This window comes from Balaenoptera acutorostrata, chromosome 7 (genome assembly GCF_949987535.1).
Source record: "Balaenoptera acutorostrata chromosome 7, mBalAcu1.1, whole genome shotgun sequence".
NCBI classification, from domain to species: domain Eukaryota; kingdom Metazoa; phylum Chordata; class Mammalia; order Artiodactyla; family Balaenopteridae; genus Balaenoptera; species Balaenoptera acutorostrata.
This window is the reverse complement of record NC_080070.1, coordinates 19,540,052-19,567,019: the sequence shown is the minus strand read 5'-3', so window position 1 is coordinate 19,567,019 and position 26,968 is coordinate 19,540,052. Positions and strand designations below refer to the sequence as shown.

At 38.0% G+C, this 26,968-nt stretch overlaps 1 protein-coding gene across 1 annotated transcript in view; it reads left to right on the top strand.

The window, feature by feature from the left end:
• The window catches only part of LRGUK (leucine rich repeats and guanylate kinase domain containing), a 124,186-nt gene extending 120,844 nt beyond the window's left edge, over positions 1-3,342 (top strand). Inside the window, exon 20 of the mRNA XM_057549974.1 lies at positions 2,703-3,342. Within this exon, the coding sequence (XP_057405957.1) occupies positions 2,703-2,833 (131 nt within the window). The 3' untranslated portion in view covers positions 2,834-3,342. The remainder of the gene's footprint in view (positions 1-2,702) is intronic.
• Positions 3,343-26,968: the final 23,626 nt, after the last annotated feature.

Genomic DNA, 26,968 nt, shown 5'->3' with positions numbered 1-26,968 from the left:
CTCAGGGTCTTTTCAGCCCCTTTCCGGGCATGCCCTTTCCCTGACCTGTGTGTGTGCTTGTCTCCAGTTCCCCAGTATACACAGATGCTTTTAAATGAATGTATTAATTTCCCTAAGCGTCTTCCTCCTGCTTTTTCTTGGGGCCTTAGCTGTTCTATGGTGTTCCTCAAGTAAGAATCTCTTGTCCCAGGCGTCTTTAGGTCTGTGCCCCCTCAGGGTTTTTTAGGAGCCCTGCCCACTGCTTCCTATGGCTTCCTCTAGCCTGAGATCCCAGCTGTGCCACCTCTAGCCATCTGGGCTATGAGTTAGGTGACACAGAGGCCAATCAGGCTGCCCCTAGATGGGCTCTCAGGAGGGAACTGGGAGCCAGGCCTCTCTTCCCCCAAACTGTACTTCAACCCCTTGGGTGGGGGAGGGGCAAAGGCGAGTAAAAACTTCATGAGATTTCTTACCCTTGCTAATGTGGTTTTTTCATGGTTGGGCGTTCACTTGGTTGCTGTAGATCATTGACTGATTTCCAGAGCTCCTATAAAGTTATTTTAGCTAGTCTCTAGTTTTTCTTTTAATGTTTCCTTGGGAGAACAAGGGCCTGGAGCTTCCTAACCTGCCATCTTGCCAACATCTTTCTGTGGTGATTTTCTCAGAAATCACATCACACTACTGGCTCTGGGTCAGTTAAACCCTCATATTTTTTTTTTCACATGAACTGCCAAACCAAGTTTATATCATCCAGTATATGTGCTGTTAATTTTTTTTTTTTTTTACATAAATGCAACTTTTATCTTCAGCTTTTTATCCTTTTGGTTTCAGCCCCACATTCCAACTTGATTAGATCATTTGGGGTCTTGATTCATCTTCCATATTTACTACTTTATAGATTTCTATTCAGCCAGCAAACATGCCACCTATGCCTTTGTCATTGTTGCTGTCAACATTGGGACCCAGGACTTGGCCAAGAGAAACATCCTGTGACAAGTCTCTGGACACTGACTTCCAGGGAGAGTCTACCTGCTTTGTGACGCTTACTCACATCTCTCTAGTGCATTCACACGAGAAACTGCGATGCGTGCCTTGCATTATATCAGTCGTATTTTCTAACTCAGAGGTCAGCAAGCTTTCTGTAAAGAACCAGACAGTAAATGCTTTTGGCTTTGTGGACAACATAGACTTTTTTGCAACTACTCAACCCTACCATTGTGGTGTGAGAACAGCCATAGACAATATGTAAATGAATGGGCATGGGCTGGTTTCCATTAAACTTTATTTACTAAAATGGGCTGCAGACCAGATTTGGCCTATGGGCTATATAGGTTGTTGACCCCTGCCTAAGTAAAAAGGAAATTAAGTTAATTTGAAATAATTTTTCTTTGCAAATCCCTTCCAACACTTATCACTCACTACAGTTCTTTCTGAATGCACAAACCATTTCTTTAATAAACTGGAATTTGCTGAGGTTTAAAGTCAGGTGTGCTGGTTTGTAGACCTTTATTTCCATTTTTTAAATGGCAATATTATTTGCCTCCAGTACTTTTCTCATTGCAATGAATTCTCAAAGACCAGACACTCTAAAATTACTTCCGTCAGTTATTTCAGCACCCTGGGAGGTAGCTTACCTGGGTGTGGACAAGGGAACTGATGTAGAAGGGAGGCCTGCTCTCCTACTGTCTTCTTTCTTCTTCGGGGCCTTTATTTGCTTAAGGTGTTTTTGTTACTCTTTCCAGCTTAAAAAAATATCTCCATGGTGAAAAAAAAGTAGAAAATAAGGAGGAGCCTTTTCTTTTTTCTTTTTTTTTGGCTGCACCGCATGTGGGGATCTTAGTTCCCCAACCAGGGATTGAACCCACGCCCCCTGCAGTGGAAGCGTGGAGTCGTAACCACTGGACCACGAGGGAAGTCCCTTTTATCTTTTTCTGTACTCTGTTAACAGGATATCATCTTCTCAAGGAGTATGCCATTCTTGCTCTAAATATACCTTAGGAAGGTCCATTTTGCCTTTAACATTTTGGATTGCACTGGTTTGTTTAATAAGCTGCGTCTTCCTGATCTTATATTATAGGTCACTCCATTTTGCTTACTTCCTGTAGAATCCTCTGCCTCACTCTCTCAATCCCTCCTACACTGCTTTCTCCCCAATGAGAATTCGGCTTCCTCTGTGGCCACTATGCTTCCACCTTCAGTCTGTATCTTCCAAACTCCTCTTGCTTCCACAGTCCCCAGAGGAACCTAGCTCTGTGGTTCATCCTTGGTGTCTTCCTCGTGGGTGAACAAGCCAATCTTAAAGGGCATTAGATGAGGTTTCTCTAGGAAGGACTTCAGGGTGTGTGTGTGTGTGTGTGTGTGTGTGTGTGTGTGTGTGCTAAGTCTACTCACATATGATTGAAAAGGAATACTGTGCAGGGCATTATTACAGAGGGTATGAATGAGCAGGGTAGAAGAGTAGCATAGGAATTGCTTGCTATAGCAACCTTCTGGTCATTGGGCAAGTCTACCCAGCCCAAGGTTTGTCCAGCCACGCACATGATATATTCTCAACCTCAACCCTTATTTTTCTTATTTGGGTGTCATTTATTTCTTATAGTTTGTTATGAATGAATTCTAAAAGTTATTCTGGTTCTTACATCATGCAATGCTTATTTTCTTTGTTTAGTGTACCAAGGGGTTAACTATACATACTGTATCTTTTTTTTCTTAATGTTTTACAGCACTACATAAACAGGTATTTCCATGTGAAAAAGGGTCTCTCCAACACAGAAGACACACAATCTCAGGCATCAGTCGCCCAGGTTCCAACACCAAACCCACCCTCCCTCCGATCCCTCAGGGCCGCAAGTAGACCCGTACCTGACGTTTGATCTTAACATGGAAAACTTGCTCTGATCATGTCCAGTCCCTTTGTCTCACCTGGCCGTGGATCCTGGCTATTCCTCACTCAACCAACTACCTACAAAAGAATGTTCTATATGCCTTAATTCTCTCAGTTTCTTTTGTGATTCTCTGAATAGTGTCTATCTTTCTTAAAATGTAAGTTTTTCTTAGCTTTTATAAATGGAATTTCAGTTTTTCCCACAGCTATGAAAGAATTTTCTAGCTGCTTCCTGCTCTGAAATATCAGATGGCAAAATCTCCCAAGATCTCTGCCTTGCTACATGCATAGTGATTGTGGGATAAAGCCAATGACGATTGTGCTCTTAAAATTTCAATGTGTCCATTTATAACATTAGTGTATACTTTACAGGATTGAAATATTTTTGTTCTTCTCATTATGAAAAAATTATAGAGTTCCATTTAACTTCTGACCAACATGATACCTCAACTTCCTTTAGCAATATGAAGGAATAAAGAGTATCAGGTATTTCTTTTATTTCACCCTTTTTTGACTCTGATTATGAAAGGTTTATAAGCAATTTTCATTGTCTTTGTGGTTTCACTTCCTGCCATCTGCAGAAGAAAAATTGAGCAGTTATAGGCGAGGCTGGTATTCGGCTGATTTGTGTGAGCAAGACTATGCTGGTTGTTAAAACACTGAAATGCACCCCTTTGGATGGGTAAATGGTCTTTCCTCTGAATCCTCTGTGCATGGTGATTCATGGGAACAAGAGCCTTCCCATAGTACGGCACTAATTGTTAAATATTTTAAATATCAAAATCCTCTAATGCTTTCCTTTTTAAAAAATATCAAAACCTCCTTTGATAATCCCCTTTCCCGTAACTCACATTTGGATGTAACACGATTTGCAATTGGCTCCTATCTTCCACCTAGCCCTGTTTTCAACAGGAGCTGGTTAAAGTTCTTTTCTTGGGGTGGGTGGGAGAGGCTGGGAGGGGGAACGTGGAGGAGAGTACAAGGCTGAGCGGAGAAGGGAGGCAATGCTCTCTGGAAAAGTAGGGGTGCAGAGAGTGGGTCGCTGTGCCCCAAGGATTCACCAGCATCATCTAATCTTTTTAAAAGTTATTATGAAATATTTTAGACACACTGGAAGATATAAAAATAATAGTTTCGATTTCAAACAATATGGAAGAGATACTTTTTTAAAAAAATTTCTACTAAGCACAGCTAAAAGCATAGAAATTATATATAAAACAAAGGTAAGATTGAGAGTTAGAAGGAAGAAGGCAGACCACCTGAGGACCCTGGAACCTGAGTAATGACATAATGGTAATTTCCCTGGGTTTCCTTTTGCCTTAGATATCCTAAACTGGGTGCTGGAGAAGCTACAACCCCAAAACACTAATGATGCAGACAACAATAGTTCCAACAAAGAGCCTGCTCTTTCTAGCTAAAAGACTAGGAAAGGAGCAGACTAGCAACACAGAAACCTTTTAGACAAGGACTGCTTTACTCCAGCTAAATACTGTGAATAAAATTCTGGCCCCATCCTTTTTCTCACCCTTGTTAGCAAAGGCTTCCACCCTTTTCTAGCTGTAACAATGTTCCCCTTCTCTTCCCTGCTGTGATAGTATCAGGGAAATTTTTGTGGAGAGCCAGGATGTTTACCACCACCCAGTGTTAATAAGAACCCCCTCTCAGAGTATCACTGAAGGCCACTTAGGGACCTAGACTGCCATTCCTCACCTGGTAGTAGTGACACACCTTTTCCCCTTCCCATCAGGTGGTGTCAGAGAAGGTCTTGTGGAGGTCCAGCACCTTCACCACTGACCCATCTCCTTGCAGTGTCAGTGGAGGCCATGTGAGGACCTAAACTTCCACACCCACTCAGCATTAATATGGCATCATTCCCACTTTTCCCACCCTAAGTGTCAAGAGAGGCCAAGTGGAGAACTTAGACTTCCACCTCCACCTGGCAGTAATGACTCAGTGCTCTCTCCCCAACTGGCATGGTGTCTGAGAAGGTCAACTAAACAGAAGATTTAAATAAGATCCAGAGTCTCATACTATCCAAAATGTCTAAGATATAATAATAAAAAAATACTTATCAAGAATCAGGAAAACCTTAACTTAAATGAGAAAAGTCAATCAACATATGCCAACACAGAGGTGAAACAGATCTTGGAATTATCTGACAAGGATTTTAAAGCAGCTGTGATGAAGATGTTTCAACAAGCAATTATGCACATGACTGAAACAACTGAAAAAGAGAGACAATCTTAGCAAAGAAATAGAAAGTCTTGAAAAGAAATAGAAGATATAAAGAAGAAACAAATGGAACTTTTAGAACTGAAAATGCAATAACAAATTTTAAAACTTACTGGATGGACTCAACAGTAAAATGGAGAGGACAGAAGAAAAAAATCAGTGAACTTGAAGACAGAGCAATTTTAGTTACCCAATCTGAACAACAGAGAGAAAACAGACTGAAAAACAAAATGAGCTCCAAGGACATGTAGGACTATATGAAAAGATCTAATGCTTATGTCATTAGAGATCCAGAAGAACAAAAAAGAGTATGGGGCTAAAAAATTATTACTGAAAATTGCCCCAATTTTGCAAAAGCCAAAACCCTACAAATTCAAGAAGATGATGAATCCCAGACAGGAAAAACCCAAATAAATCTGCAACAAGACACATAATCAAACTTTGTCAAAAAGACAAAGAAAAATATCTCAAAGCAGCAAGAGAGAAACAATATCTTAATTATAAGGAAAAAACAAATCAAATGATAGCATATTTCTCATCAGAAACTATAGTACTGCCAGAAACCACAGAAGTGGAACAGCATTTTCTAGTGCTAAGAGAAAAAAACCTGTCAATCTAGAATTCTCTATTCAGTAAAAATGTCCTTCAGGGGTGAAGGAGGAAATCAAGACATTCTCAGGTGAAGGAAAACTAAGAGAATATATTGACAGCAGACCTAGCCTAAAAGAATGGCAAAAAAAAAAAAATTCTTGAAACAGAATGAAAATGATAAAAGAAGGTAATTTGAAACATAAAGAAAAAAAAGAACAGTGGAAATAGTGAAAATATGGATAAATACAATAGAAGTTCCTCCTCATCTTGAGTTCTCTAAATTATGTTTGATGGTTGAGCAAAAATTATAACGTTGTCTGATGTGGTTCTCAATATATGTAGAAGGTATATATAATTTAAGGCAATTATATTATAAACAGGAGTAAAAGGACTTAAAAGGAGGTAAGCTTTCTACATTTCACTCAAACGGTTAAAATGTCAACACCAGGAGACGGTGATAAGTCATATATGAATAATGTAATACCTAGGATACCACTAAAAAAGCTACTTTGTGAGATACACTCAAGAGCACTATAGATAAATAAAAATGGAATTTTAAAAATGTTCAAGTGACACATAGGAAGTCAGGAAATAGAAAACAGAGAACCAAAAAACTAAACAAAATACCAAAAGCAGCCTTAAGCTCTACCATACCAACGATTACATTAGAGTAAATGGTCTAGATACACCAATTAAAAGGCAGAGGTTGGCAGAGGGGATTAAAAACACATGACCAAGTTATATCATGTCTACAAGAAATTCACTTGAAACTTAACAACATAGGTTGAAAATAAAAGAATGGAAAAGTGTTTGCATATATCATGCAACCATTATCAAAAGAAAGGAAGAGTGGTAATATTTGTATCAGATAAAGTAGGCTTCAGAGAAAAAAAAATTACGAGATATAGAGATACATTACATAAGGATAAAAGGGTCAATCCACCGAGAAAACATAACGTGTTTAACTATGTATGCACTAAAGAATGGAGCTACAAAACATGTAAAGCAAAAACTGACAGAACCTAAAGGAGAAACAGTTGTATATTTCAACATCTCTTTCTCAACAGTTGATAGAACAATTAGACAAAATCTCCAAGAGTATATAATAATTCAACAACATCATCAACCAGTAGGATTTAATTGACATTTATAGAACGTTCCACTCCGATGACAGCCCAATAAACATTCTTTTCAAGAGTGTTTCATGAATGTTCTCATGGAACATTTGCCAAGACAGACCATACCCTGGACCATGAAAGAAACCTAACAAATTTAAAAGAATTCAAATCATACAAAGTATGTTCTCTGACCACAGTGGAATCAAACTAGAAATTAATAACAGATAATAGAAAAGTCTCCAAACATCTGGAAATGAAACAACACAGTCTTAAATAATCTATGGGCCTAGGAGAAAGTCTCAAGGGAATTAAAAAATACATGGAACTATATGGTAGTTCTATTTATTACTCAGCTATAAAAAGAAACAAAATTGAGTTATTTGTAGTGAGGTGGATGGAACTAGAGTCTGTCATACAGAGTGAAGTAAGTCAGAAAGAGAAAAACAAATACCGTATGCTAACACATATATATGGAATCTAAAAAAAAAAAAAAATGTCATGAAGAACCTAGGGGCAGGATGGGAATAAAGACACAGACCTACTAGAGAATGGACTTGAGGACACAGGGAGGGGGAAGGGTAAGCTGGAACAAAGTGAGAGAGTGGCATGGACATATATACACTACCAAATGTAAAATAGATAGTTAGTGGGAAGCAGCCGCATAGCACAGGGAGATCAGCTCGGTGCTTTGTGACCACCTAGAGGGGTGGGATAGGGAGGGTGGGAGGGAGGCTCAAGAGGGAAGGGATATGGGGATATATGTGTGCATATAGCTGATTCACTTTGTTATACAGCAGAAACTAACACACCATTGTAAAGTAATTATACTCCAATAAAGATGTTAAAAAAAAAAAAAGAAACTGAAGAGGAGGATTCTTAAATCAATAAGCTCCTACCTCAAAAACCTGGGAAATAAAAATAAACCCAAAATATGCAGAAAGAAACAACACGGAGCAAAAATCATTGAAAATGAAAACATAAAAGTAATAGAGAAAAAGCAGTAAAACAAAAAGCTAGTTCTTAGAAAAGATCAGTAAAATTGACAACCTCTCTCTGGTTAAACTGACAGAAAAAAGAGAAGACACAAATTACCAATATTATAAGTGAAATGGGATGAAACTTCAGATTCTGCAGACATCAAAAGGATAATAGGGAATACTACAAACAATTCTACACACATAAATTTGACAACTTAGATGGAATGGACCAATTCCTCAAAAACAAACTACCACAACTCACACAGTATGAGATAGATCATTTGAATAACCCTATAAATATTGATATATTATAGGAATTGAATAATTAAATTGAATTAAAGAATTCATAATTATGAAAAAGAAATCTCCAGGCCCAGACGCTTTCACTGGAGAATTTTACCAAATGTTTACAAAAGAATTCATACCAATTCTACATAATCTCTTTTAGAAAATGAAAAAGGAAGGAACAATTCCCAACTTATTTTCTGAGGCAAATATTACTCTGATACCAAAGTCAGACAGATGGTACAAAAAAAGAAAACTGCAAACGAATATCACTCATGAAGAGATGCAAAAAATCCTTTAAAAATTTCAGCAAATAAAATTCAGCACTACATAAAAAGAATTATACACCATGACCAAGTAGAGTTTAACCCAGGGATGCTGATTCACTAGTTGAAATCAACCAGTGTAATCTACCATAATAACAGGCTAAACAAGAAAAATTTACATGATCAGATCAATTAATGCAGAAAAAGCATTTAACAAAGATTAACACCCATTCATGATAAAAATCTAGGAATAGAGGAGACTTTCTTCTATTTGATAAAGACTTTGGTACATGTCTCTATCCCTAAACAATATACACTTTTGTTCACCATGACTTTAAACTTTATTTTATACTGTATATATTCATCAATTAACTTTTTCTCAACTTTATGTTTATGGGTTTAATCCATGAACATTGTGTTGGTTTAGTTTTAAGGTTTCTCACTGCTGTATACTATTCCACTGTAAGAATATACCACAATTTATCCACTTTCCTGTTGATGAATGCTAAATTTGTTTTCACTTTTTTTTTCTACTATAAAAGGTGCAGCTGAAAAAATTCTTCTATAGGAGTGGAATTGCTGTGATATAGGTATACAAATCTTTAACTTTACCAGATATTGGTTACTCTAATATGCCCTCACAAATATGTAAGAGTTTTTATTTTTCTACATCTTCAGCAACGAGTGGAATTGACAATCTTTTTATTGCTAATCCAATAGGTGTTAATGTAAACTCATTGTGGTACTTTGAATTTCTCCAAAGTTGAACATTTTTTATAAGATTAGTGGCCATTTATGGCTCATCTTCTATGAGTTGCCTATTTATATGTTTTGTCTAGTTTTAAATTGGGTTATTATCTTTTTCTTACCAATTTGCAGGATTTATTTATATATTCTGGTTATTCTTTAGTTATATGAATTGCACATCTTTTCAAAGGCTGTGTCTTATCTTTTCACCTTTTAAAAATGTTATATTTTAATGAGTAAAAGTTATTAATATGGCCAGATTTTTCAAACTTTTTCTTGATAGTTTGTGCTTTTTTATGTCTTATGTGTTCCTTCCCTATGCCATAGTCATAACTATAGTCTCTTAGATATTATTCTAAATGCTTTTTTCAAAAAAGTTTTGCCTTCCCAGTTTAGGTCTATACTCTACCTGCAGTAGAGTTTTGCATATGCTCTGAGGTAGAACTTAATTTTTTTCTAGTTGTTGCACCTCTTTTTCTCTCTAATCTGTAAGACCTTGTCTCTCATATTATTTCTATAAATGTTTGAGTCTGTTTCTGGGCTCTCTGCTCTATGTTACTGTTTTATTTACTATACATTTATAATAAGACTTACAACCTGGTAGGACAAGTTATGCACTTTGATTTTCTTCAAAATTATCTTGACTATTCTTCACATTTTGCTTTCCAAGTAATTTTAGACTTTATCAAACTTGCAAATGCCTTATTTGAAGTTAGTTAGAATTACATTCAGTTCATAAATTTGGGGAGGCTTGTTTTCTTTATGATATTGAATCTCCCTTTCTATAAACATGCTCCCTTTTGTACGTTTTCTTTAATTCCTTTAATAAAGTTGTATACTTTTCTCCATAAAGGATATATGTATCTTTAGTGAGGTTTATTCCTAGGTACCTTTTATTTTGGTTATTTTAAGTGGAATATTCTTTAAGATTATATTTTCTGTGACTGGTATATGGAATGCAGTTCATTTCTATAATTATCATGTGTATTATATATTCTGACAGTATATTTGCAGATTATTTCAGGATTCCATGCAGATACCATAAAAAATGACAATTTTCCCCCTTTCTTTACATTCCTATTATTATTCTGTTTTTAAAATTTCATTTCATTATTTTTTCTTTTAAAAACTTCCCTGGAGAGAACCTCCAATACAATGTTGAGTAGAAACAATGATAGTGGACATCCTTGTCTCACTTCTGATTTTAAAAAGAATATTTCTAATGTTTCACTATTAAGTGTGAAATTTGCTGTAGATTTTTGGCAGATAATCTTTGGAAAAAATTTTCATTTAATTCCTGACTTACCATGAGTTTTACCATGAAAGAGTATTGAAAAGGTGTTTTCTTTGTAGGGTACAAAAATTTGAGGTATATATTAATTCAATCATATTAATTGTATTATTCGAACTGTTATCTTCTTTCTTTTTTAAAAAAAAATAATTAATTAATTAATTTTTGGCTGCGTTGGGTCTTTGTTGCTGCACACGGGCTTTCTCTAGTTGTGGTGAGCGGGGGCTACTCTTCATTGTGGAGCACGGGCTCCTCATTGTGGTGGCTTCTGTTGTTGCTGAGCACGGGCTCTAGGCACATGGGCTTCCGTAGTTGTGGCACGTGGGCTCAGTAGTTGTGGCTCACAGGCTTTAGAGCGCAGGCTCAGTAGTTGTGGCGCACAGGCTTTGTTGCTCCATGGCATGTGGGATCTTCCTGGACCAGGGCTCAAACCCGTGTCCCCTGCATTGGCAGGCGGATTCTTAACCACTGTGCCACCAGGGAAGTCCCCGAACTGTTATTTTCTTAGTTTTTTTTTTTTTTCTACCTACTCATACTGAAATGTTAAAAAAAACACCCTCTCACTATGATTGAGTTTCCCTCTCCTCCCCTTTCCTTCCTTTCCCTTCTCTTTCCTCCTTCCTTCTTTCCTTTCTTCTTTCTCCTTCCTCCCTCCCTTCCCAGATTACCTGCTGACCGTAGGAAAGTTAGTGGTACATAAAAAACATGCTTACCGGGACTTCCCTGGTGGTGCAGTTGTTAAGAATCCACCTGCCAATGCAGGGGACATGGGTTCAAGCCCTGGTCCGGGAAGGTCCCACATGCCTCAGAGCAACTAAGCCCGTGCACCACAACTACTGAGCCTGCCCTCTAGAGCCCACGAGCCACAACTACTGAGACCATGCGCCACAACTACTGAAGCCTGTGCACCCTAGAGCCTGTGCTCTGCAACGAGAAGCCCGTGCACTGCAATGAAGACCCAGTGCAGCAAAAAAAAAAAAAAAAAAAAAAAGCATGCTTACAGAAGCATCAAAAATAAACATCTCACAAATTTAAAAAAAAACAGTAGGGTAGTGATTTTATGATCAGACAAAATAAGAGGTCAAGATGAAAATCATTAAACGATACATAAGACACCCTTTTACATTAAAACAGGTGCATCCCATTACTAAGGTATAACAGTCATGAACGCTTAGGAATTGGGTCATATAACATCAAAGTATATAAAGCAAAAAAATGTTAGAAATGTAAATTGCTTTCTGTCTGAAAGTGCTCTCATGCATAAACCTAGGATTATAACAGGATTGCCTGTTAGGATTTTTTTTGATGATTAAGCTGGATGATGTGTGTGTGTGGTGAGTACAAGTACCTCAGGCCACAAACTCTTAATTTTAAGCTCAAATCCAAAGTGAAAGAAATTTAATCTTATTCCCTATCAATTCAGGACCATCTCAATCAATTCTGTTGCCTCTCTCTTGCTTTTAACCTGGGATTTCATCCAACTTCTAAGGGTTTATGGAGTTTTAAGGCATCAGCGGGAGGCATCTGGTTCCTGCATTAATGAGAAATTCTTGCGGCTTGCCTACTCTCCAGGGACCATGCCTATAGCTGCTGACACATCCCTATTATTTTGACCACTGCAGGTACGTTGACTTTTTTTTTTTTAATGTAACTTTGTTTCTCTTTGTGAAAGCACATAAGAAACCAACTGCTCTGCTGTGCCAATCTGGGTCAAGGGGTCTGTCTCAGGCCCTCTCTGCCTTGACACCCTTGCAGTCTTCTTTCTTTGCCGAGTTCCCAGAACATGGATATATTGGGAGCTCAGTCAGCTGGCTGCCTGGTAGAGCTCCATATGGGAAGCCAAGCAGTGGACCCCTGCTCTTCAGGTCCCACATTCAAGTAGGATTTCTGTTGTATCCTAGACCTTGAAGTTATCTGTGGAGTAATGGTTCTCAACTGGATTGGCAAATCACTCTCTCCATAAGTTTAAAAAACACCAGTGTCCAGACTCCATCCCAAGCCAATTAAATAAGGATCTGTGGGGATGGCGGCTAAGGCATTGTATTTTTTAAAAATTCCCAGAGTGATTCAATTGGATAGCCAGGATCGAGAACCACTGCTCCCGGAAGATAGAGTGGGGGCTTTTCTAGAATGATTTTATCAAATTTTTTTTTTTTTGTCTTCAGCAGATGACTGACCATCACACCGCACCCTTATTAGCATAAACTATATTATAATTTTTTAATGTTTTTATTTTTTAATTTTTATTTTACTGAAGTATAGTTGATTTACAATGTTTTAGGTGTGTAGCAAAGTGATTCAGTTGTACATATGTATAAAAATATATGTATTCTTTTTCAGATTCTTTTCTATTATAGGTCATTACAAGATATTGAATACAGTTCCCTGTGCTATACAGTAGGTCCTCGTCATTTCTTTTATATATAGTAGTATGTATCTGTTAATCCCAAATTCCAAATTTATCCCTCCCCCCCACTTTCCCCTTTGGTAACCATAACTTTGTTTTCTATGTCTGAGTCTATTTCTGTTTTGTAAATAAGTTCATTTGTATCATTTTTTTTTAGATTCCACATATAAATTATATCATATGATATTTGTCTTTGACTTACTTCACTTAGTACAATAATCTCTATAGGTCCATCCACATTGCTGCAAATGGCATTATTTCATTTTTTTATGGCTGAGTAGTATTCCATAGTATGTACGTACCACATCTTCTTTATCCATTCATCTGTTGATGAACATTTAGATTGCTTCCATGTCTTGGCTACTGTAAATAGTGCTGCTTTGAACATTGGGGTACAAGCATCTTTTCGAATTAGAGTTTTCTCTGGATATATGCCCAGGAGTGGGATTGCTGGATAATATGGTAACTCTATTTTTAGTTTTTTAAGAAACCTCCATACTGTTCTGCATAGCGGCTGCACCAGTTTACATTCCCACATAATTGTTTATCATTACTAACTTGATAGTTGAAAAATGCTATTTTATTGATTGGGTTTAATATTTCTCATATGCTTATTTTTTATTAGTATTTCCATCTTAGTGAATTGTTGGTTCATATCTTTGTTACATTTTTATCCTGGGATGCCAGTGTTTTATATTTTTGTGAGAGCTTTGTCTATTAAATATTAACTATGTGGTCCCCATTTGTTTTAAATATCCATCCCAATTTGTCATTGGTCTGTATTTATTTTAAATAGAGAAGACTTTTTAAATAGAGAAGATTTATTTTAAATAGAGAAGATTTTAACTCTATGTTTTCTTATAAAGCGTTTGCTTATGTATGATCATGAAATCTATTCTCTAAAAGCAGTGCTTGTCCAGTGGAGCTCTCGGTGATGATGGAAATACGTAAAAATATCTACATTGTCTGGTATGACTGAGGAACTGAATTTTTAATTTTACATACTTTTAATTAATTTAGATGTGAATAACTACATGTTACTAGTGGCTACTACATTGAACAGTACAATTCTAAAGGGTTTATCTTCATAGTCTTGGGAGTTTTTTTTTTTGGCTGACAGTTATTTTGAGAGTTCTCTTATAAGTTCTAGTTTTGGTGGATTATAATGAAGAAATGAAAATATGGCTTTTGTAATTTATATTTTTTAAACTTTATGTTCCTTATGCCTTGGCATGTGCTGAAGTTTTAAAAATCATGAATGGGATTGAAAAGAAAGTCTATGGTATAAAATTTTGATACATCTACTAATTCAATTTTTCTAATTACATTATTCAAACTATCTACATATATCCTCTTTTTTTTCGAGTTTGGACTTCTACTCATCTTTTTTTTAAATTAATTTTTATTGGAGTATAGTTGCTTTACAATGTTGCATTAGTTTCTGCTGTACAGCACAGTGAATCAGCTATATATATACATATATCCCCTCTTTTTTGGATTTCCTTCCCGTTTAGGTCACCACAGAGCACTGAGTAGAGTTCCCTGTGCTGTACAGTAGGTTCTCATTAGTTATCTTTTTATACATAGTAGTGTATATATGTCAATCCCAGCCTCCCAATTCATCCCACCCCTTCCTTCCCTCCTTGGTATCCATTCGTTTGTTCTCTACATCTGTGTCTCTCTTTCTGCTTTGCAAATAAGTTCATCTGTACCATTTTTCTAGATTCCACATATAAGTGATATTATACAATATTTGTTTTTCTCTTTCCGACTTACTTCACTCTGTATGACAGTCTCTAGGTCCATCCACGTCTCTGCAAATGGCACAATTTTGTTCCTTTTTATGGCTGAGTAAATATATCCTCTTATTTTTATCAATTTGCTCTGTCATAAACGATCTTGGTATTATAGTATCTCACTGTAGTTATGTTTCTGTCTCTTCCTTCTTACATATCAAATAGTTTTTTGCTATATAAATGTTTTTCCTTTATTTTGTTTGCTTTTTTATAGTTTTTTAGTTTTCTTGCTATTTAGATTTTGATGTTATGTTAACCAGCTCATAAATGCTCTGGACTATTATTTCATAATTATGGATTTCACCTTGTTTCAATATAAAAGGGTTCTAAAAGAGTCCTTTTTGTTTCATCGAATCCTTTTTGCTTTGAACTTTCCTTTGATAATATCAGTGTCACCTCTGCTTACTTCTATTTGCCTGATACATTTTGTTCTATCCTCTTACTCTTATTCTTTCCATGTGATTTGATTTTGATCTCACTGTTGTAAGAAACATGCAGTTGGATGTTCTTTTTTAACTCAGTCTGGGTTTCTGCCTTTTACTTCAGTTGTGGAGCAAAACTATTTTTATTTCTTTTTAATACTGATGAGTTCAGTCCTTTTCTATCGTTTCATCTTAAATTTTGACAGTTTGAGACTCTTTTTTGACCATTTCACTTATTGGTATATGTCTTTTGCTATATATTTTTTTGTTCTTTTCATTTATAGTAATTTGGAAGGTATATTTTTCCCTACCCTGATTTATATCATGGAATTTAAAATGTTTGTCGTTCTCCCTGCCTTTTCCATTCCCACAGTTATAAATTTAATTAGGAATTGTAGACTCAGTTTATAGACCCTCACCCCTCTTTCTATTTTCCCCAAATAAATCTTTAAGAGATGTTTTGGCTTTATACTCAATACTTAACGTTATTTTATTTCTTTCTGGATTTTTCAGTAATGTCAATATTTACTACCAATTCTTTTATATGATTACTTTCTTATGGTCAAATTCTTAATCTAAAAGCCTGAAGGGAAAGTGAGGGAAGGGAAGCATTTCAGAAAATAGTTCTACAGTAATAGAGTAATCTTATTTCTGTATTCTAGTAGGAAAAACAAGAGGTGAGAGCTGACTGAACTCTTTTTACATTTTAAAAATATTTATTCTGCTTTTCCCAGGATATATTTTCTTTCTACTCTCCCAGGATCCTGCACTCAATAAATATTCCAAGACTTTATATATGAGCTTAACTTTAGATTTCATTCCTAGTACCAGTTACTTTTGTTACTGTTATTTTGTTTGGACTTTATAAGGACAGTGTGTTTCATTATTTATTGAATGGGAAGTTAGGATAGGTAGCTGGTAATATGCTCCCATATTAACCTGGACATGTACGTTTCAATTTCCAGGAAGCACAAAATTTTCAAGAGTTCGTAAAGATGAACATATGTATGTATGTACATATATATGGTCTACCACTGCATTCCAAAAAGGTTTGAGGACGTGTACAGTGGTGCATTCAATTCAATCAGATAACACATGAAAAAGTAAGGATACTGAGGCAAAGAGAAAAAATATGATGCTTTAATATGTCAAGTGCAAGCCCTAATTGTTGGAGGAGGGTCACAAAATTAAGCTTCCTAGTAGTCACAGTAAAGAAGGAAGCACGAGCAGTTCCACAGGTTCAAGATTCATGGTGACCTTAAGATAAAGACAAGTAGTTGCCCAGAAGCAGCACAGCCTTTCTTGGTAATGAGACTTGGGGGACATTTCTTTCCTAGTTTTCCCAAAGGGGGTGCTGTCTGAACATGTGGACCACATTCTCCATACCTTACAGGCCTTGAAGAGTCTTGAGTTTGACACAGCTATCTCTTATAATGTCCTGCAATGTAGACTATGTAATATAAAATCACAATCCCTACCCACCTCATCCCACCCCCAAAAAAGCAATTTTTTGAGAGGCCCTGTCTAATTATGTGGAGAGGCGCTATGATATAATGGTTATTAGCTATGTGAGGCTGCTGTCAGAATTCCTGAGTTCAAACCCTGATTCAGCCATTAGCTTGGAGTCTGACCTTAGGCAACTCACTCAAGTCTCCGTCTCTTCCACTGCCGGGCTCAGTCATGGAGGGACTGATGGAGATGTCATTTCACAGACCTGGGGGTGGGGTAGTGGTGTAGGGGCTGTAATGAACCCCGCTGTAATGAATGAGGTCTCCAGCCTCAAGTCTCCAACCCCCTGTATTGGGTCTTGGTGGAGAATTAATAATCAAGTGGTAGAAAACTGAAGGAAAAAGAAAGTGTTTCCTCAATTCTAATTGGTAAATTAGAATTGACTAATTCAATATTAAATATTTTAATATTTTAAAACTAAGGGAACATTTTTAAATTGATGGCATGCCATAGCCGAATTGGCAGCATTGTTTTTCTTTCTTGGTGGAATATAAAATGATGGTGTATAATTTGTAACATCTTAGATTCCATAAAATATGATAGTGATAATTATTGCAAGAGACCAGCTTTTCCTCAGGGGCAGCTAAGGTCTGTTTGTGGGAGTAGGATGGATTCCTCTAAACTTCTGGCAGTCTAAGAGGGCCATGGCTGTCCAGTTAGGGCTCTGTCTGAGAAGGTGGTCAGCAGATATATGGTTCTCCCTTTTTTTTTTTTTTTTATTTTTTTGGTTTTGCCATGTCTTAGTTGTGGTAGGTGGGCTCCTTAGTTGCAGCTCCGGGCTCCTTAGTTGCAGCTCACCAGCTCCTCAGTTGTGGCATGTGTGCTCCTTAGTTGTGGCCTGCGAACTCTTAGTTGTGGCATGCATGTGGGATCTAGTTCCCTGACCAGGGATCGAACCCACGTCGCCTGCATTGGGAGGTGGATTCTTAACCACTGCACCACCAGGGAAGTCCCTGGTTCTCCCATTTTAAAAAGAAGCCCCACTAGGGCTAACCCTTGCATTAGCCATCTTCCCCAGGTGCCTTATAATGAGAGGAAAGAACTGCATGTACCAGGAAATTCCTTTTGTCAACAGGGAGAAGAGTCAAACTACAAAGAAGCATAAGAATATGCAATTAGAAAAAGGTACAGAGTAAGTGGACAGCCTGCTAGGGGCCCCTCTGGGGCCACTTCCCTATGGTTATGTATTATTTCACCAAGTCAGCCCGGACTGTTGAGCGATCATTGCCAGTAGACCATCCCTCTGACTTTTCCCTCTTGTGTAGTAGCATGTTGTTGGCAAGGCTGACCCCAGATCCACTGGGAAGGATATCAGAGACCACTGTGTTTGAGCATTCAGAAACTCACATCAGCACAGGAAGGGCATACTGTGAATAGCTACACCATCCCAGTTTGGGAAGAAACTACATCTACCTTCAGGGGAAGTTCACACCCTGTTCCGCCCAGAACTGTTCATATAAAGTGCTTGTCGAATGATAAATGCTCAATAAATCTTAGCTGTTTTTATTTTTATAAGTACTTTTGGCAACACATGTTTGGAAGATATGAAGAATCTATTAGGGAAAACCAGAAATGCTGCTGTGTTTCATGGTGCCTAGGAATGCTGAGGTGGGGGAGGACCTAAAAATTCCCTTATGGGTTGAGTCATCATGCATCCCAGTTTGCTTGGGGCTGTCCCAGTTTATACCTGTTGTGCCAGCAAAATTTTTAACAGGGCTCCCTTTCGTTCTCAAAAGCATCCTAATGTAGATAATAATTGATATGCTCACGCTATGTGTAGGTCATGTGAAGTCAGTCTTTCCACTTCTATTCATACAATGTGAGAAATAAAATAATTTAAATACAGAAAGATTAAAAATTGAATTAGTGAGATACATAAAAGCTTAAGAACAAGAATTTAAAAATCAAGAAATAAGAATAAATAAAAACTCAAATAAGAAAAAAAAATCCATAGTAAAAAGTCTCCATATGGACTTTTCTCCATGGACTTGTTAAATGAAAAACATTTGAGAAAGTGAAACAACTATTTTAAACTAAAAGCTCAAAATAAGTGTTTTAGAAGTGTTACATTAGGATGTGTAATAATACATTTTAAAAGACAAAATGTAGAACACAGAGATTAAGTAAACTGCAAAATAGGATAAGAATATAAACAATACAAATAGAGAAAAACTCACTAAAATAATACATATCTCTGTATATAATACACACATATAGGTTTATATTTATGGAATAGTTCTATATACACACAATATTTATCTCCTTAATAAAACAAATAAGCCAAAAACTAAAAGAGAAATGAGGGGAAACAATGAAACCTGGGCTGTGACTGAAAGCCACCGAACACCAACACCACCTAGAATTCTGTACTCGGGTGCTTTCTCTCTGTACGGGACTCAAGCAGAGTCCCTGTGGGGGGCAGGAGGTGTGAGGGCACCCAGAGAATGACCTGACCCTCTTCTCCCAAACCATATCAAACCCCCTACACAAAGACTTCTCATGGCAGTGTTGGTGAGATGCTGCATTTTTGCCACTCAGATCTCCAAGTGCGTAAGCATCATATATTATCATGTTCATACTTTTTGGAGAAGTGGTCACATGTGTAAAATCTCTTCCCTGAAGTACCTGATTAATGAAAACACCCCAATCCCAAACTGTACTGATAGCAAAAGGTGTTGTTTAGAAAGATGATGAAATCAACACATAAATAACAGCTCCTTGATATAATAATCAGCCGAGCACCAAGACAGAATCTGTGGTATCACTGCTTCTAAAAAGTGTATGCAGCAAGTTTTGTTGGATGAGAACTATGAAAGATGAGAGCAATTTGATCCACTAATTAGAATGCCTCCATGCAATCAAAGTGGCTCAGCTAAGGTCACGTACTTCCTGCTTGCATTTAAGAAGGAGAAAGGTCTGCAGTTTTATATTTTCTCCTATTTATTAACATGTGAAAAGCTCCAGGTTTTTTGTTAACCTGGGCAGTTGTTGGCATGAGAGATTAGTTCAGCAATTTGATGAGGTGAATTCCACAGCATGTTAAATTAGAATCCCAGACACTAAAGCCCCAAATCTAATTTTCACCCTAGTTTATAACGTTCTCTTGAAAATTCTATTATCTAATACATACCTCTAATTCTCTAACTCCTATAAGAAATAGTACTTCCTACCAATTGTAAAATCAGAAGTATTCTCAACTGCCACTGTGGAATATTTAAATTCTTTATTTACTGGATCACTGAGCTTAGGTACAGAGATCCAATCTATTCTTCCTGAAATTACAGTACTTGTAAATTGTAGCAGAATTCCTGATCTAACTATGAATTCTGCCAAATAAAGATTTTTTTCTTGGGCCAATAATTTTACCTAAATAATAACTCTACTTGCTTGTTTGGGGGGCAGGTCCTTAAAAACCCAATCAATATATAATTCAGAAAGCTAGACAAAAGAAGGAAAAACAGAAAGGCAAGGTAGCTTTAAGGTGAAGGATGCTGGTTGGTTCTGATGCACATATGAAGTTAAGCTACTGATGAGAACTTGCTGTAACCCTATCTCGGACACTCTTCCCCCAGATAACCACACGGCTCGCTCCCTCACCTTTCCAGGTCTTTGCTCACACATCACTGTCTTAGGTCTTTCTGATCAACCCATGTAAAATCTTGTCTAAAGCCCCCATCCCCTCACCCCCTTTCCCTGCTTCATTTGTCTCCCCAGCACTCTCACCATCTAACATTCATTTTCATTATTTATCTTGTTTATTGTATATTTCCCCTTATTAAATGTAAGCCCCAGGAGGCAGAGGTGACCACAATTCTCAATTTTCAGTTTCCCATTACCTTGTGTTTTTTTCATATTTCATGAAATAGTTTCATATTTCATATTTCAATAATACATATTGTTTGATGTTGCTATGAAAATACTATCATTCAGTTTGTCATCTTCTGAGATTTGCTTTTCTCATTCAACAGTATGTCTTTGAGATTCATCTTTGTTGATGGGTAAAGCTATAGTTCATTCATTCATTACTTTTCCATTTTCTCATTGTCTTGTCAATGACAATTTTGGTCTTTTCCATTTATTTTTATTTTTATTTTGGAAAGCAAGCAGCACTATTATGAACAGTCTTGGCTTTGTCAGCTGGTACACATGTACAAGAGCTTCTCATTGGATAGAGCCAGGAGTGGAATTTCTGGGTCCCAGGACAGACATGTTTTCAGCTTTAAAAGATAACGTCAAATTGTTTTCCAAGTCAGCTGTACCAATTTACACTCCACATCAGTATATAAAAACTTCCTGTTGATATATTTCTTGTCCACACGCCAATTGCTGACTTTTCAATGTTGGCCGATCTGATGACTGTAACATGATACATCACTCTGGTTTTAGGATGTATTTCCCTAATTATTAATGAGATTGAGCATCCTTTCATGTTTAGAGGCCAATGGATGTTTTTTATTCTGTGAAATACTGTTCATGTCTTTTTTTCCTGTTGTTCTGTTCTGTTGTTAGTCTTTTCCTTATTGACTTTAGGAGTTCTTTATAAATGCTGGATAGTCTTTATTTTATATATATATAAAGGATATACATATATAACAAATATGTTCTCCTATTTCATAGCTTAATATTTCTCCTTTCCTCTTTCCTCCCTCCCTCCCTTCCTTGTTACACTTTCCCCCAGAATATCTATGGGTTTGGAACAGGAGGGGGACCCATCCATGTCAGCTCAACCCATTACATTATATAGAAATTCCCAACAGACCCTTCCTTTTAAATTTTCCCATTACTAGCATTTTGGGCAATTTTTCCTAGATAACTTTTTGGAAAGATAGACAACTCTTTTGACATACGAGTTAGTCATTTTCATTTTTAAATTGTGAAAGTACAATACTAATTTTTTTCATTTCTCCGAGTACCATTTGGAGTTGAACCAATTTCTAATATTCCTCCATAGCCTTAACCAACTGAACACATAATTTATGGGTAATCACATAATTTATGAGTAATCTGACAGCTGCTATAGCGCTTAGCAAATTTTAATTTGTTGGAATTATTTGCATAAATGGTATTTTGAGAGCCAAAGTTTTCATTATGTTATTTTTTACCTTCTCCAAAGCTCTTAATTCTGCATGAAATTTAACAATAAATTTACAAAGATTCTTGTTCTCAGGTTAGGTCTAGACTCTCAGTTGATTATAAGTTCTATAAGGATAGGGATTCCATTGATTTTGCTCACCAATATTCTCCTAGTGGTGGAGCACCATACCTTGCACATTAGTAGCTTGCTCAAAAAATACTTGCCTAATGAATTATGTGAATTACAGAGCCACTAAAACTTGGCCATATGTCTTTAAGAATCTATAATAGAAATGTTCACAGCCTATGGACCGATAAATCTACTCCGAGGTATGTATTCTAAGAAAGGAATCTGATGAAGGCAGACAGATTTATATACAAGGGTGTCCATCACTATTTATAATAAAGTAAGTTTGGAGACTATTGTTAACTGTTGTTAAATACTCAACAATAATGAATTTGTTCAAACAGTTATGGAGCATCTACGTAATAGAATGACATGAAGTCATTAAAACTCCCATTTTCAAAGAATATAAGAACTGCACATTTTCAAAGAATATAAGAACTGCATACAAAATGGTGTGAAGTAAATGAAACGGACATAAAAATGTATATTTAATTATCTGAATTTTGGTATATGGTATCTAGGCATAGAAAACATTAGAAAGAAATATACCAATATTTTTCAGTAGTTGTCTCTGGGTGATGGGGACCACCAATAAGTATAACTGCTGCGTTATACTGTAAGTGCCTTGAAATTAGTTCCAAGGTTTTCCAGGTTGGTATTTTTATAGTTTGGCACAGCACTTGTGAATTGTTGACAGTCAACAGTCAATTAGAATAGTACACTTTAGTAAGAATTCTTAATCCTTCATAGCCCATTATCAATAACTTGTTGTTGATTGTGTATTTTTTAATTAACTAATTTTTGGCTGCATTGGGTCTTCGTTGCTGTGTGCGGGCTTTCTCTAGTTGCGGCGAGCTGGGGCTACTCTTGGTTGCGGTGCGCAGGCTTCTCATTGCAGTAGCTTCTCTTGTTGCAGAGCATGGGCTCTAGGTGCGTGGGCTTCAGTAGTTGTGGCACGCGGGCTCAGTAGTTGTGGCTCGTGGGCTCTAGAGTTCAGGCTCAGTAGTTGTGGCACACAGGCTTAGTTGCTCCGCGGCATGTGGGATCTTCCCGGACCAGGGCTTGAACCCGTGTCCCCTGCATTGGCAGGCGGATTCTTAACCACTGCGCCACCAGCGAAGCCCTGATCGTGTATTTTTAAGCTTCCTTTATCGTCGTATATTCCTGCCTGCAAAACAAGCGGCTGGCATGCCCCGCCAGCCACATCCACCAAGGGCAGTCTGGGTGCTGGAAATGGCAGAGGCGCAGATTTGTCACCAGCACCTTTGAATGCCTGCGAACTGTTTCAGTGAAGCGTGTTTGTGGAATTTATGCTTTAGCTATGTGAAATGAACTCAACATGCGGTATCCACAGCAGAATGTATACATCTTTGATTTGAAATAGATGTATTTTCATTCACTCTTGGTGGGAGATTGTCAAGCACAAGGCACTAAGCATGCTGAGCTCAGATAATTCATGTCTTCCATAAATTGTCTACAGTGGTTATATTTTGGCTACTTATGGATGATTCAGAGATTTGGGACATATGTTTTCATTAAGAAATATTCTGATTTCGTTGACTTACCTGTTGACTGCCAAGATCTGATCCTGTTTCAAAAGTGTATGACTCCAGCATTGGTTCATGTTAGGCCTGATCTTCCTGTCTTCCCGGGCTAGTCAGTTCTAGGATCACAGTTCTCCTGGCACGAGGGCCATCGAGGAGCCCTGGCAGAAATGATGACGAGGGCTTTAGGAAAGTAAGAAGTGGGTTCCAGTTTCCACAGTAGAGCAGCTCTGAAAACAGTGTGTTCGCTCTCAGATAAGCTCTTCTAAGACTCGCCGAAATTGCTGTAGCCACTGAGGAAGGAGAAATCCTCCTTCAGGATCTAGAATCAAGGAATTGGCGTGAATGCATCAGCAGATGCCAGGGGCCCCCCAGACCCCACTGGGCACCAGCTGCACCATCCCCAGTCTGGGGGAGGGGGAGTTAATGGCAGGGTGGTTAGGTCCTCTTGGAAGCTGGAAGAATTCCAGGCAGACAGAAGGCTCTAAACTGAGCCCCCATTCCTTCTTCCCAAGGCAGGAGGAACAAGATCGACAGTTGCACCCGTTGTTTCTCTGAGCACTGATCTGCCTCTGCCTCTCCATTCTCCTCCTCCATTAAAAGCCTTTGCTTGGCTCTAATTCCCCCTGCAGAGCCTCTGTGCTCCTGCACCTGAGGCAAGTCAGGCATTTGGACCCACAGAAATGCTAAGAGTAACACAGCCAAGGGGACACCAAGACAGGGTTTCCAGGGCAGGTACTGGAGATGCAAGGTCACCAGGCTTCAGGGACCTCACCATTGAGAATGATCAGAAATTCAGAAACACACCCCCCCCCATTCATTTTCTAAACATCACATGAGCCTCCTGGGTCTTTGTTCAACCCCAGGGAGATGTGGGAGCCATGGCAAAGACAGAACTTGGGACTCCCACCAGCCTGGCAGGATGGGGGCTGGGAATCAGTTCTTTAAGTCCATTTCTTTATATCAATTATATGTGACATTGCTTTCACAATCCCGCTTGTGATCTAAAATTCATACCCATTACACTCACACCCCCCTGGGATGGTGGGGAGTGTGGTTTTTGAGCACCGATAACAAAGTTGGGCTTCCCAAAGACGTTAGGGAAAAAACCCAAATCATATCAACAAATCCCCATAAGGCAGGAAGCCTTCTGTCATACAGCACATGACAGCAAAGTGCTAGTCTTAGCATCGGCGAAATACCTTCTGTCACCGTCAGCTGTCTTGGTTTTCTGACGCCCCTAAATGCCATTCATGGTTATATATTCCACCAAGGGTGCCCCTCTTTACGTAATTAACAACCTTCTGCAGTGGTTAATGGATGAGGAAAAAGCTCTCCTAAGGAGTCGATCTTAATTCATCCTGTGCCTCCTGTAGGAAGACACGTGCTTCCATGCCAAAAGTAGACATGACATGACAGGGAATTTACACAAGACCTTTCTAGAGTAATTTACTGGCAAACTTGGGTGTATATTATTGTAAACTGCTGCCTACCATGTGATTACAAGATTAAGAAAGAAGGAGTGAATTGCTAATCTTGTCAGTCCAACTGTTCCCTTCCTTGATAACATTTGTGTTATTGCACTTTAGGTGATGAAAGATTGTAATTGGCTGTTGACATTGATTGAAGGAAGGAGATGTGGGTTGTTTTTTTTTTTTAAGAGAATTAATTAGCTTGGTGAGGGAGGTAACACAATTCAAATCTGCGGCTCTCACAGCTGCAAAACAGAAGTGAACTGTCAAAGAGTGTTTTCATCTCTTTCTTCCCCACCTGTTTTCCTCCTTTTGATGACATCTTTTCCTAGATTTAACACATTTAAAATGGGCCCACCAAAGAAAGAGAGGGGGTTGGGGGGGCCGGGGAGCCTTCAAAAGAAAAAGAAAAAATGTCACTTTCAGGATTTTTTTACACCAGAAACACTGTAAATAGTGTGTGTTTCATTTGCATGTGTTTAAGTAGCATTTGAGGAAGATGCAGATACAGACATATTAAGCTAGGCCAACTCCATGCCACTCAAGCTGTTCTAAACCAGAACAAACACCTGAGCCCTGGCTGCTTGTGTGACAGCCAGAAAAAAAAGGCTCTGATTTGCCTTTGGTTCAGTCTCAACGTGGGCTGATTACAAGAGCAATTAAAACCTGCTGTCCTGCCAAGTATCTGCTTAAACCAGCAACCAATACACCTTCCCTATCCACCCACAGAGAGAAAACATGGGTCCAAGAATTAGGAGGTAGATGTGAAGTGGTTTCACACCATTACCCCTAACCAAACACTTGTAAAATGTGTTTCTTGTTCTCACAACTTTAAGTGCTGCGGTCTACAAGTTTTAGGTCCCAAGGGAGGAATGCCAAGGAATGCATCAGATTCAGTTGAGGAGGAAGTTGAGACTGCCACCTGGTCACTTTTGACTTGTTTATGTCACTGAAGCCATAGGCAAAGTAGGGGATTGTTATGTTGCTGGTGGGGGATGACAGGGTGGGGACTGAGCCTGATTATGAAGGGGAAACAGAGGTCCTGCCACATCATGGAGATAAAAAATGTTTGCGACTCAAGGCATCCTCTGGGAAACTTTCTTAGTGTTTACGTGCCCAGAGGTACAAGTTAATGGAAGACACCACCAGTGTGGGCAGCAACTGGCTCAGACCCTTCAGGAATGAAGGTTTGGGTCATTCCACAAGGTAAAGACCCTTGACCAAAGGGAACATAACATAAGGAGTAGAATAAAAAGTTATAAATACCAGTGATGGCCTCACAAACAGTAGCTAAAATGAGGACTAACAATAAGCCTGCCTGTGTTGCTCCTTGCAGTGTTAAGAATATGTTAGTGTATTAACATTAGCAAATTAGTTTTATTTTCAGCAACAAATCCCCAGCCCTCAACCTGTTTCATTTTACGTAAGACATGTGGTGGTTAACTTTAAATTTTGGCTTTAGGTTACAGGATATCAAAGGGGAATTTCGACCAAACTAGAAATGGATCTGGGGACTTAAGGGGAAAGAATGAGCGCATGTTCATTTGTGTGAGGGATGTCACATCTTATTAGGCAGAGGCATGCTGTTTTACTCGAATTGTTAGTCTGGAAGTTAAGTATTATTGTTTAATAGTCCAGCCATGGGACACACTGTGCTGGTCTGCCTGCTGGCAATTCAGCTGTTTCCCCATCTAATCCTACTCTCTCCCCCGTTTGGGAGTCTTGGAATCTACAGTCCACAGAATCTTTGCCAGCAGTGTTCTGGGACAGATCCCTCTAATGACATGTACTCGTGTGATGTGGAAGGCAGAAATGAAACAGGAGCCGTATAGCTGCTCCTCTGGTGACAGTAGGCAGACGTGGGCTTTTGCAGATGTGCCGTTTTATGGGCGCTTCCACTTGCTTTCCTGGGTGACTTTCTTGAGTGGCTGAACCAGCCCCGACCTGCCTACTTCCTGTGAAAAATAAACCATTAGGTTAAGTTACTGTAGTTTGGGTTTCTATTACATGTAGTTAAACCTAATTCTGATAAAATTTGTATAAAATGGATGACAGTTAAGTTTTTACTTTCTGACAAAATTACATACGCAAACACATCTGCAGAGACAAATGTTTTCCAGAACTAAAATTTGAGCAATACTATAACATTTATTCTTGTGTGAAAAGGGGATATTAGGCAATCCAGTGGATAATGTATAATGCATTAAACTCCATTTGTGCCAAAGATACGGAATCACTGAAAATGAAA